Source organism: Lepus europaeus, chromosome 10 (assembly GCF_033115175.1).
Source record: "Lepus europaeus isolate LE1 chromosome 10, mLepTim1.pri, whole genome shotgun sequence".
Classification (NCBI taxonomy): domain Eukaryota; kingdom Metazoa; phylum Chordata; class Mammalia; order Lagomorpha; family Leporidae; genus Lepus; species Lepus europaeus.
Window position 1 is genome coordinate 120,387,651 of NC_084836.1, and position 12,523 is coordinate 120,400,173.

General features: G+C 54.1%; 1 protein-coding gene across 1 annotated transcript in view; it reads left to right on the plus strand.

Moving 5' to 3' along the window:
* CASS4 (Cas scaffold protein family member 4) overlaps positions 1-12,523 on the plus strand; it is a 38,791-nt gene that overhangs the window by 14,007 nt on the left and 12,261 nt on the right. The window contains exon 2 of the mRNA XM_062202401.1: positions 7,800-8,228. Within this exon, the coding sequence (XP_062058385.1) occupies positions 7,800-8,228 (429 nt within the window). The remainder of the gene's footprint in view (positions 1-7,799; positions 8,229-12,523) is intronic.

Consider the following 12,523-nt stretch of genomic DNA (forward strand, 5'->3'; position numbering starts at 1 on the left):
TAACTTTTAGGTTTTAGTTTCAAGAGTTTGGGGAGCGAGTGTGAACGATAAGGAGGAAGTGGGCTCAGGCCATGATGGTGCTCTGGGCCCTGTTTTCAGGAAAGAGAGAAGCAAGCAGCTTAGGGGACAGAACCTCAGCCCATGGGCAGCTCCAAAACAGTCTTGGACCACTTTGCGGGCTTTGGATCCAAGACTGCCCATCAGAGGATGCTCAGCCCCTCTGGGTCTGCCAAGGAAGCCAGGGTGAGGCCTCTGAGGCCCCAGCTGGGGCTGCTCTCGGCAGCAAAGGGCCTCCCCTGGTCTGAGCTGAGATGTCGTTCAATCTGCCTGAGCTCGCCACAGTCTCCACCATACCCAAATGCCTTACAGCTGGCCGACCTCGCCTGCCCAGCCCCTGAGAATCATTCGAGTTTGCTGCTCCCTCCCGCGGATGACCTTAAGCCGGCTCCTGCAGGAAGTATGTGCACTTAGATGTCAGAGTTGGCAGAGTAGGGTGGGAAACAGATGGGCTTGGGGAGGCTGCATGGAGGTTCGACAGCAGCAGGATTCACAGTCAGGCCCCCTGCCAGCTGCTGTGCCTCCTGGGGCAGGTCTCACAACCTCTCTGACTCTCGCGAGCCACAAAGCTCTGAGATGAGGCCAGTGGTGCAGATGCTGTCCAGCTCTGACCCCCGGCGTCTCTGCAGCTTTGCTCTTTCACCAGCGGTGAGAACTAAACCACAAGAGAAAGCAGCGAGGGGAGGGGGCTCCTGGCGAGAGTGTGGTACAGTCACGCAGGACCCCAGGGACTCCCATCCTCAGAATGGAGACGAGGGTGGAGAAGCACGGGGCTCATCTTGGCTGGTCGGGCTTAGCCCCGTGACAGCTGGTGACAGCTCGTCATGCCGCCGCGGGAGTCAGGAAGGATGCTTCTCACTTCCCTGGGCCGCTAGCCAGCCTGTGCCTCCTTGCTGGCTGGCAGTGATGCCCCAGCTGCTTTCCCGAGGGCCACCTCAGTGCCGCGTGCAGGCCTCCCGGGCCCCCTCTCCCACCACTCAACATCCCACTGTACAGGCCACCGGCTTGGGTGAGCCCCTGTGGCTGCACGCGCGCACTCCTTGCACTCTGCTTTCCACCCAGCAACCAGACTCACACAGCAGGCAAGACCCGCAGCCTTTGTCTTCCTCTCCAGGCAGCCGGATCGGTTTCCGGTTCCTCCACCTCCTGCACACTCAGCCTCCCTACCTTGCCCCTGGACCTCACCCATGTCCTCAGCCTGCTTGCGCCTCCCGGCTCCAGCTCTGACTCACTCCTGCTCAGCCCCAGATGGAAGCTTCCACAGCCACCTTCCCAGACAAGCTTTCCCGAAGCCCTGCCCCACCACGACTTCCCAGTTGCGCTCATAATTTCTCCTAACATCCTGTGTTTTCTCCCCACACCCTTGAGACAAAAAAAAAGAGGCCCTGTGTTCACCGCTGTGAGGCTTTGTCTCCCACACTGGAAGGTACCCGGCATGAGACTTGTGCTCGCCGCCACGTCACCTGCAGGGCACTTGGCAGAGAGCAGACACAATGTCGGGGACCGAGTGAGGGAGTGGTCGCCTGGCTTCACTGTAGCTAAGATCCCTCCAGCTCAGATGATGGGTGTAGCTTGGTGCATTGCGCCTGGCGCCGTGGGAGGGCTCCCGCCAGGTTCCCATTGCCACGAGAGCTGGGCATTGCTGTTCCTTGGCCTTTGTTTCCCTAAACCTCTCCCCCTTCCTCCTTCCCAGCGCTGAGTCATTTTCCTTGCTGCTCTCCCAGCTGTCGTGGGGCACGTGGAGGAAATGTCCTTTCTGGAAATTGCTTGAGAACGTTTTTTCCCCTGGAATCTGCCTGCCGGTGTGCCCATGGGGAATAAAATACAACCCCACACCCACCTCTGCTGCTTAAATACCCACACACGTGTTTCCAGATGAAGGCAGCACCTGGTGAGGGGCTCTGTGACAGCTGCCTTGTGTCCCTGTGCAGCTGCTCCCGTCTGTTATCCGGAAAGCGCGAAGCCCGGGCCAGGAGCACACCAGTGCACGGTGGACGCTTACTGCTGCCGCTGCGAGATCCCGCTCTCCCCCACACAGTCGGCCCAGCCCAGCTGGCTTCTCCCAGCCACATGCCCAGGGGGTCATTGTCTCCAAGTCCAGTGTGGACACAGAAGAGGAGCTCGCTCTGCTGTGTGGCTCAGGGGTGACCTCTGCCAGAGGGGATTTTTTTTTTTTTTAAGATTTATTTTATTTATTTGAAAGTCAGAGTTACACAGAGAGGAGAGGCAGGGAGAGAGAGAGAGAGGTTTTCCATCTGATGGTTCACTCCCCAGTCGGCCACAATGGCTGGAGCTGTGCTGATCCGAAGCCAGGAACTTCTTCCGGGTCTCCCACACAGGTGCAGGGGCCCAAGGACTTGGGCCATCTTCCACTGCTTTCCCAGGCCGCAGCAAAGAGCTGGATTGGAAGTGGAGCAGCCAGGTCTCGAACCAGTGCCCACATGGCATGCCAGTGCTTCAGGCCAGGGCGTTAACTGCTGTGCCACAGTGCCAGCCCCTGCCAGAGGGGATTCTTAAGGTGAGACCTGAGAGATGAGGGACCAGTCATACAAAGACCTGACAGAAGAGTGTCATGGCAGAAGAAAGATATCTCTGTGTGTGTGTGTGACTCTGCCTTTTAAATAAATAAATAAATCTTTTAAAAAATATTTGTTATTTATTTGAAAGGCACAGTCACAGAGAGAAAGATCTTCCATCCACTAGTTCACTCCTCCAAATTTCTGCAATGACCAGAGTTGGGCCAGACCAAAGCCAGGAGCCAGCAACTCCATCCTGGTCTCCCAGTGGGTGGCAGGGGCCCAGATCCTTGGGCCATCTTGCGCTGCCTTCCCAGGTGCACTAGCAGGGAGCAGGGTCGGCTCCTCCAGCATAGATGCCAGCTAGCACTGCAAGCAGCACTTAGCAAACCGTGCCGCACTGCGGGCCTGTAGCCAAGCCATTTACTGTCTCTGACCCTCTGTTTCCTCCCCTGTGGACTGAGGGTCAGAGAGCCCCCCTCTGAGGCTTCTGAGAATTAGCGATAAACAACTTCAGTGTGCTCAACACAAAGTAGGCCCCCACTCACTGTTCAAAGTCCCTCCTTTCAAGGTTAGGAACTCCCCAAGACCTGCCCCTTGTGCCACTTCCTCCTTCTGTTACATACACTGTGATGGTCTTTACTATTAAAATTCTGGGACAACATTGGTTGTGCGTGGTGTCCAGAGACATTTCCTGTCGATTATAATGAAACGCCATGCAGCAGGGCTCAGGTTACAGGCGGCCCGGCCCGTGGGGGGTGTCCCTGTGCTGGAGTTGACCTCCTGAGACATACTCTGTCCTCCTGCAGACCCCAGGCTGTAACTGAGGAGCTGAGAGTCGTGTCCAGAGTAAGGCTGTGGCTGTCGGTCATGGGCAGCGGTGGGGTCCCCATGGGATGCTCATGGACGCCCACTGTTCCCTGGGGAACATCCCTGCCTCTCACAGCCCACAACTGCACCAGCTCAGCGGCTGCCAGCCTGGAACACCTGCTCCGTCTAACGCTGGGCTCATTTCAGGATCAATGGCAACGGGCTTGCTCTCTTAGGACTGCTTTACCTGTGGGAATCAGGATGATTGTTGGAGACTGTGTTTCCATTTTCCCTCTCCAGCTCTGGGTAGTTGGTTCAAGCACAATTTACAAAAATGTAAAATGTGCAAATGTAAAATGACCTCATGTCAAAGGATTTCTTTATTTGAAGGCAGAGAGAGGGAGAGACAGAGATCTTCCACCCACTGGTTCCCTCCCCAAATGGCTGCAATGGCTGGGGCTTTGCCAGGCCAAAGCCAGGAATGTGGAACTCCATGAAGGTCTCCTACATGGGTGCAGGGGTCCAAGGACTTGAACCACCCTCCGCTGCTTTCCCAGGCACATTAACAGGGTGGTGGATGGGAAGTAGAGCTGCTGGGACTTGAACCAGCACCCACATGGGATGCTGGCATCATAGGCGGCGGTTTTACCACCATGCTACAGAGCTGGCCTCCGTGTCAAAGATTTTAATCAGCTGATGAATGAATGAGGGAACCAGTAAGCTGTTAAAACAAGGCCAGAGATGACCAGGGAGCTGGGTATTTAGTTTAATTAGAGGAACATTAGGACAGGATTGCAGGGCTAGATCCCAGCTGGGTTAAAGTCCTACACGGTAATGAACTTCAACTTTTTAGATTATCTTTTCCTGCTCAGTAGAAATAAGTTGCCTCTTTAACAGCAAAAAAAAAAAAACAAAAAAAACTTCAAAGTAGAATACAGATGTGGGTGTGTAGATGAACAAACACATCCAAGGAAAGACACACTAACAAAGCATTAACCGTGCCGACCTGTGGTGCTGGCACGTGGCTGCAGACATTTTTATTTTTTCCTATTATTGTTATTTTGTTCTCTTCCTTTTTTTTTTTTTTTGATAGAAAAATAATTGTTTCAATCAGGTGGTGTTCTTGAATAGGGATGGGGAAAAGCAACATAAGACAACATAGTAACAGCAGTGAGTTTTTTGCTAATTGAGTCATGATGGCTATGAAAAGAATCTTAGGGAATTCTTCTTGGTGTCCTTGTTGAAGCAACTGCTGAGCTGAGGTCTCCCCAGGTGACGGTAGTCTGTCAGGTCAAGGAGGTCTCCCCAGGTGACGGTAGTCTGTCAGGTCAAGGAGGTCTCCCCAGGTGACGGTAGTCTGTCAGGTCAAGGAGGTCTCCCCAGGTGACGGTAGTCTGTCAGGTCAAGGAGGTCTCCCCAGGTGACCGGTAGTCTGTCAGGTCAAGGAGGTCTCCGGTAGTGAGATGTCATCTCTCTTTTCTTGAACGGGAGGCAGAGCTGAGGGAACAGGTGCTGAAGGTCTTGAAGCCGACTCCTGGTGCCGTGCAGGGCGAACACTGTGAGCAGGAATCCACGCAGGTCCTGTGGGACACCCCTGCCCCCATGTTGGTAATGGGTTTGGTCCTTTTTTTTTTTTTTTTTTTTAGATTTAAAAGTATTTATTGGAATCAAGGACCTCCAGCCGAAGCGGTGTGGCGGAGGGCTTCCAAGAGAGGAAAAACCCAAGGGGACTGGTGGCAGTCAGCTTTAAGTTTCATTTCAAAGGAAAAAAAAAATCTTATCAGATTGGCATTCGGTTACCAGGCGTGGACAAAAACCATCAAAAAACCCATTCACAATTCTCCATCCTGTCTGGCCTGCTAAGGGTGGGGTAGATAACTTGTTTTCACAATAAGCTGTGGGTTCTGGAGGAACTCCCTTGCTATTCTTGCGATTCTGATGGTAAATTTGGAGATTCTAAAGGAAGGAGGGCAGCCTGTTTGTCCTTTCTAAAGATAAAGTTTTGGGGAAAGAAGCAAGTATTTTACACCCCAAATTCCACAGGGATCCCTTGACTCCTCACACTCACGGAGCTGTAAGCCGGAGACTCCTCTCTTCTTGCTTCTCAGCTCTGGGAATGTTGGTCTGGTCCAACTCAGCTTGCTTTTGTGGGGGTCGGCCTGACACACGGGACTGGAAGAAAGGCTTGGAGTAACCTTGAAGTTCAGGCCAGAGCCGCTCTCGGGTGTTTTTCAAGGACTCCCTGACTGGACACCAGGTCCCAGTGGCCTGTTAGGATGTCAGGTGAAAACTGCGTTCTTCCTTTCCTTTGTGGAATAATCTGTGCGTGAGACTGGGCGCTGTTAGGAGAAGAGGTGCAGATCGGAGCCTCCTCACACGGGGCACCAGAATGGTAGGAAATGAGGTGCAGAATAGAGGCCAGTTTGCAGCCAGACCTAATTTACCTAGAGAAAATAAATCTGTAGAGGTGTGTGACCAACTGCCCACATGCACTTGATGGAGCACGTGGCAGAAGGCCTTGTTCTCTTCCTTTAAGGAGTATTTATTGTTTCTGTAGCAAGAAAAAAAAAGGCTTTATCTACAAAGATGGTGATGCTGTCCTAGGTCTCCGCTGCAGTGGCTTTAACGGGGGACTTCCAGTGTCTCTGCCTGTGTGACGGAGCTGGTGCTGCCCCTGCCTCTCAGATGCACACAGAGCAGCAGCCTGGCTCCAAGTCCACCCAGCCCTCCCAGATCTTTCAGATGGGATTTGCCAAGATTGGCCATCCAGCTCCATTTTTGTAACAAAGATCGGGATGCAAGAAACACAACAATTTGCAACAAATGGAATGGGAGGGTTGTGGTTGTTTTTGTTTTATTGGTAAACTGTGCCTGAGGACTAGTGGGCGTAAAAAGTATCACTGGTTTAAAGAAGTGGGATGAGCAGGTTCCCTGAGTGGGGGGCTATGGGTAACCATCATCTTCTCCACCTTGTGTCTCTGTACTTCCTGGGTTTTCTGTAATGAACATGGACTGAAGGGAGAAAGGTGATTACTTTAAAAGCTATAGAAACTGGCCTAATTACAGCGGAAAGCGCAAACAAGGAGGGGGCTTACCCGCCAACCGCCGTTTCCACTTCCTGAGAAGCGTGTGGGTTGGAGGATTAGGGAAACTGAGATGAGATCCTGAGTGTGTGACTACAGACAAGTCACTAGCCCCCTGGGCATTTCCAGATGTACTCATTAACCAACATCTCCTACACACCCGGGCCTCGGCCAGGTGTTGGGGACAGAGCGGCAGAGAAGAAGGATGTGGGCTCAGCAGCCATGGGACTCCCGATCCAGGAGAAAAAGAACCACTTACAAATTGCAGCGTCACACTTATCACGGGGGCGGGCAGTCTGCCGACAGCTGAGACACTGGCAAGATGGCTGTGATCCACGTTGGCGTGCCTGCGTTTGCTCCCAGCTCCAACTCCCGGCTTCATCTCCCTGTTAACAGATTCTGGGAGGAAGTGGGGATGGCTCAGAAAGCTGCGTCCCTGCCACCCACGTGGGATACTTGGGTGCGTTCCCAGCTTCAGCCCCCGGCCTGAGGTTGCTGCGGGCATCTGGGGAGTGGCACAGCATATCTGGGGTCTCTCTTTTCCTCCCAAAGAAATAAATGAAATGATTGCGGCAGGTGGGAGGGCTGCTCTGACCAGTGTCCGTGTCCCTTGTGCTACCCAGATCTAAACACACTTTTGCTACTAGATGATTGCTTCTACTAAGATAATTTCTACTTACAGAAATGTATTTTGAAAACACATACTTTACACGGCAATTTTGTATCCATTTAAACTAACCTTTGTATCAATAAAGCACTGTTCAGATAAAAAAAAAAAAAAAAGAAATGATTGCGGTAGCATCAGCAAGCACTTGCCAGATGTCAAGCACGCATAGAAGAGAGGGGAGAGAGAGATGTTAAATGTTGTGTTTATATAATTTGCACGGTAACCCCATGAGGTAGGTATTATACTACTCCTGTCTTACAAATGAGGAAGCCAAGGCCCAGAGAGGGTAGCTAATTTGCTCGTGAACACACAGGCTAGGAATTTCAACCCTACCTTGTGCTACACCCAGGGTTTCAATCCAACAGTGTGTGCTACCTTGCACTCAGCTCTACAGCTGCAAGGCTCCTAGTTTCCACAAATTAAAACAGGGTCACGAAATACATCAGGGTGGGGTGCAGGTCAGGCTTGTCTGAGGATGCGACATTTCACCAGAGTCCCTGGGAATGGGAAGGAACAGATCAGGCAAAGAGCAGGGCCCAGAGTCTCTGGGGCAGAGAATGAAAGGGAGTAGCACTTAGAAGTTACGCTGAGGCTTCCACGTGGGTGGCACCGGCACCATGGTCACGGGCGATCATAATGACAGCAAATTCTCTCTTCTGTCCCCAGCACCGCCAGAGGCTGTTGGCCAGGGCCCTTTACGACAACCACCCTGACTGCTCGGACGAGCTGGCTTTCTCCAGAGGGGACATCCTGACCATCCTGGAGCAAGACATGCCGGAAAGCGAGGGCTGGTGGCGGTGCCTGCTCCATGGGAGGCAGGGCCTGGCCCCCGCCAACCGCCTGCAAATCCTCCCCGAGGCCCCAGCGGACAGGCTCTGCCCCCCACTCCCCAGAGGCACGGACGAAGCCCTCGAGAGCTCCGAGACCTACCAGGTGCCCAGCCTGCTCCACCCTCTGCCCGAAGGACCCGTGTACGAGCAGATGAAGGGCTGGGTGGAGGGGCCACTGCCACTCACTGACCAAGTCTATGAATTCCCTGACCCGCCTACAAGCGCCAGAATCATCTGTGAAAAGACTCTAAGCTTCCCGAGACAGGTAAGTGTATTTCCACGTGGAGATGGGCCAGGGCTGTGGAAACAGGGGCTCACTGCCCGAGTCCTGGGCGTCCAGCAGCTCCACGGTGCCCGATGGGAAGCCAGACCGCCGGCGAGCGGGACTGGGGAGCCTGTGCCCCCTCTCCCCTTGTCGCTGACACTTGTGATTTCCCGTTCTGTGAGACCTGACGTACTGTGTGCAAACCCGAGTGCTTAGTGGGGCTGTGCGTGGGCACCCATGGATAGCCACGGTGGTGTTTTCACGCCGTGAGAGAACCCAGGGTGGCTAGCGTTAAATGGGGGCGGGTTCCCGCGGGATCAAAGGTAGACGTTACTCATCGCGTGTACAGGGTAAACACCCCTTCAACCCGGACGTTTTAGTCCTGAAATGCCACGGAAATACACACATAGGCAAGCAGGGATGTGGGTGGGGGGCCTGCGCCATGACAGCGTCACGGGTGACGCTCCGTGTTCGGGGTGACCCACATGGTGACACAGCACCACAGCTGTGAACACAGCGGTCGTGAACGAAAGATGTGGGATTTCTATGAACTTTCTGTAAGCAGCAGTAAGATCCGCCTAAAGGAAACCTCAGCAGGCCGGCACCGCGGCTCACTAGGCTAATCCTCCGCCTGCGGCGCTGGCGCACCGGGTTCTAGTCCCGGTCGGGGCACCGGATTCTGTCCCGGTTGCCCCTCTTCCAGGCCAGCTCTCTGCTATGGCCCGGGAAGGCAGTGGAGGATGGCCCAAGTGCTTGGGCCCTGCACCCCATGGGAGACCAGGAGAAGCACCTGGCTCCTGGCTCCGGATCAGCGCGGTGCGCCGGCCGCAGCAGCCATTGGAGGGTGAACCAACAGCAAAAGGAAGACCTTTCTCTCTGTCTCTCTCTCACTGTCCACTCTGCCTTTAAAAAAAAAAGGAAACCTCAGCAAGGAATTTTCTGCGGGTTTCTGCGTGTCGTGCTCACACACGGATCACAGACCACACGGTGGCCCTTGGGACGGGGAACTGGGTAGGGAGAACGTGAACGAGGGCGACAAGCTGGGGCCTTGGTTTCCGTCACTGCTGTGTCCCCGGCTCCCGGGACCAGGCCTGGCTGCAGCAGTCTTTGATGAGCAAATCAACTATGGATTTGATTGCATGTTAACATTGAACACAGATGACAGCTATAATTTCTAGAAATATCAGCTTTTTTAGGAAACAGGAAAAGAAACACCCAGTAAAAGCAGAATTAAGATTTCATTTTTTTTTTTTTTAATAAGGAAGGGAATTAAAAGTCAGGAGAAAACTAGTGTCCTGCTTTCCCCCAGCCCTGGCTTCACGCCATGTCTAGACAGATTTGCACCATCGTTGGTCATAGAGAGAGCTTCCTCCCAGCAGACACTTTGCCCCCCACTCAATGGCACATGCTTCCCGGCCACAGCGCTGGCAGGGGCTCAGTGAGGTCTGTGTCCAGGGAGAGGCCGCTGCCCCTGACGTATGTGCTGTGGAGACCCCAGAAACCGCCTGCTGTCTACCCAGGCCCCCTCCTCAGCAGCCCCCACGCTGCTTCCAAATGGAAAGGCTTTGATCCCTTGAAAAGATCCTGACTACTTTAGGTTGTCTAAGTCCCTGGGGCCGCCACACACGGCCCAGCCGCTGTAGCGCGGAGCAGCTGCACACACAGGCACTGGCTGCCGGCTCCAGCAGGAAGCTGCTCGGGCCGTTGGAAGCAGTCTGCGGCACGGACACGCCCTCACTTTTCGTTGGGACTGGTGGCATTTCAGCGCTGTCTGAGCAGCTAACCCAGAGCAGGGTCTTGGGGTTTTCATTAGCTGAAGCTCATTTGGACTCTTTCCAAAGCCATTAAAGAAAAACAAAAGCAATGGCTGCCCCCTTGCCCCCGACACACACACACACATCCAGAAAGAAAACAGGTGCAGTGCCCACCGTAGGCTGGGTGTCCCTGGCACCCACATGATGCCAGGCTCCTAGGAGCTGCTCACAAAGCGTTGTTGAATGAACCAAGTGACCAAATCCAACACAGGCCCTCAGGCACACAGGTCCCCCCGCATCGACTGCTGGAACCGCGTGGTGTGGAAGGACACAGGAGGCTACCGTTGACACAACTCCAAAAACTATGCAGGACATTAGCTGTGAGAGCGGCCCTGATGTGGGAACACCCACCGTCTCAGTCTGGCTTGTACAGGCCACGGCAGCCGACAGAAACCACAGCCACCAAAGGGGAACTTGGGATCCCTTTGCTCCGGGGTTCTGGGGTGGCTGCTGTAAAACACCTGGGGGACTTCCCCACCTTTTTTTCTTCCCTTCAGCCCACTCTCTGCCTGCAAGGAAGCTCCAATTTTGCTCCCTCTTTTTCCCTTTCCTGTGCTTGACACATCTTAAAGCAACAGGTGCAGCTTTGGCTTCTGGGGCAGCCACTGTGTCACCGTGTGTGAGGTGGGAACATCCCAACAACCTGTGCATTTCTCTGTCCTCTTTTGTATCAGGAGAAGGTTGGAACTGGTTGTTTCCCAAGGTTACCTCTGGTGTTTCTAAATAATTTCACTTCTTCCTCTGCCCCAAGAATGAGGGAGCTAGGAGAACTGGAAGGATAGTTCGGTTTTTCTGGTCCACAGGCGAGGCAGGTATGGGCTCCTCACTCGCGCATGCTAGCTAGCGTTTCACCCTGAGCCCGAGAGCGTGGTCCTTGGTGGAACCAGGAGTGTCCCAGCCACGATCTGGGAGCCTCTCTCCCGTAGAGAATCTGCAGGCCCAGTACACAGCCTGGGCAAGTCATGTCACAGACTCCTTTTTTTTTTTTTTTTTCCTAAAGATGTATTTATTTGCAAGTCAGAGTTACACAGAGAGAAGAGAGGCAGAGAGAGAGAGAGAGGTTTTCCATCTGATGGTTCACTCCCCAATTGGTTGCAATGGCTAGAGCTGCCCCGATCCAAAGCCAGGAGCCAGGACCTTCTTCCCGGTCTCCCACGTGGGTACAGGGGCCCAAAGACTTGGGCCATCTTCCACTGCTTTCCCAGGCCATAGCAGAGAGCTGGATTGGAAGTGGAGCAGCCAGGACTAGAACCAGCGCCCATATGGGATGCCGGCACCTCAGGCAGAGCGTTAATCCACTGTGCCATAGCACCAGCCCCACAGACTCCCTTTTATACCTGTTGACTCCCTCTGGACTCGAGGTGACCCCAAATTAAACTCGTGTTTCTGAGAAGGTAGAAATGTCCTTTTTCGTAAGTTGTCCTAAGAGAGGCATGTGCACGTCAAAGCAGGTGTTCTCTTGCTGGAAGAGAGCTCTGTGGGCCTTGGGGTAGAGCCCCTGCTCACTGTGCTGCTGGGGGGCGTTGTCTCCCAGGGCGTGACTGTGCCCGCGCAGGGTCCTGCGGCAGCTGCACATGGAGTCTGCCTCGCCGTGTCTGCTCGTCTGTCCACAGCTGCCCCGCCGTGTCTGTGCTCGTCCGTCCACAGCAGCCCCGCGTGCCCTGGGTCTTTCACCTGCCCTTGTTGCTGAAACCATTCCGTCCAGTGAACTTTTGTCTTAAAACTTACCTTCTTCTTCTTCTTTTTTTTTTTTTTTTTGGCAGGCAGAGTTAGACAGTGAGAGAGAAAGGTCTTCCTTCTGTTGGTTCACCCCCCAAATGGCCGCTACAGCCGGCGCGCTGCGCTGATCTGTAGCCAGGAGCCAGGTGCTTCCTCCTGGTCTCCCATGCGGGTGCAGGGCCCAAGCACCTGGGCCATCCTCCACTGCACTCCCGGGCCACAGCAGAGAGCTGGACTGGAAGAGGAGCAACTGGGACAGAATCCAGCGCCCCTACTGGGACTGGAATCCGGGGTGCCGGTGCTGCAGGTGGATGATTAGTCAAGTGAGCCGCCCGGCGCCGGCCCAAAACTTACCTTTAAAGTTCACTTTTGCATAAATTTGTTGAAGTACCCTCCAAACAAGTATTATAGGAGCTTCATTTTGAGGCATCATTGGCGAGTAACATGCACTTTTGTTATTTATTTGAGAGGCAGAGAGAGAGAGAGCTTATCCACCGGTCCCTTCACCAAATGTCTCCAGCAGCCAGGGCTGGGCCAGGCTGAAGCCGCGAGCTGGGAACTCAGTCCAGGTCTCCCACAGGGTGGCAGGGATCCAAGGACTGGAGCCGCCACCTGCGGCCTCCCAGGGTGCGCATTACCAGTAGCTGGAGTCAGGAGCTGAGCGGGGGTGTGCAGGTGTCCCAGTCAGCAGTGTAACTGCTGGGCCAGGTGCCTGCCCTGGTGAACCTCCTGTTGGCGTGTCACCTGCAGATCCTGAGACTC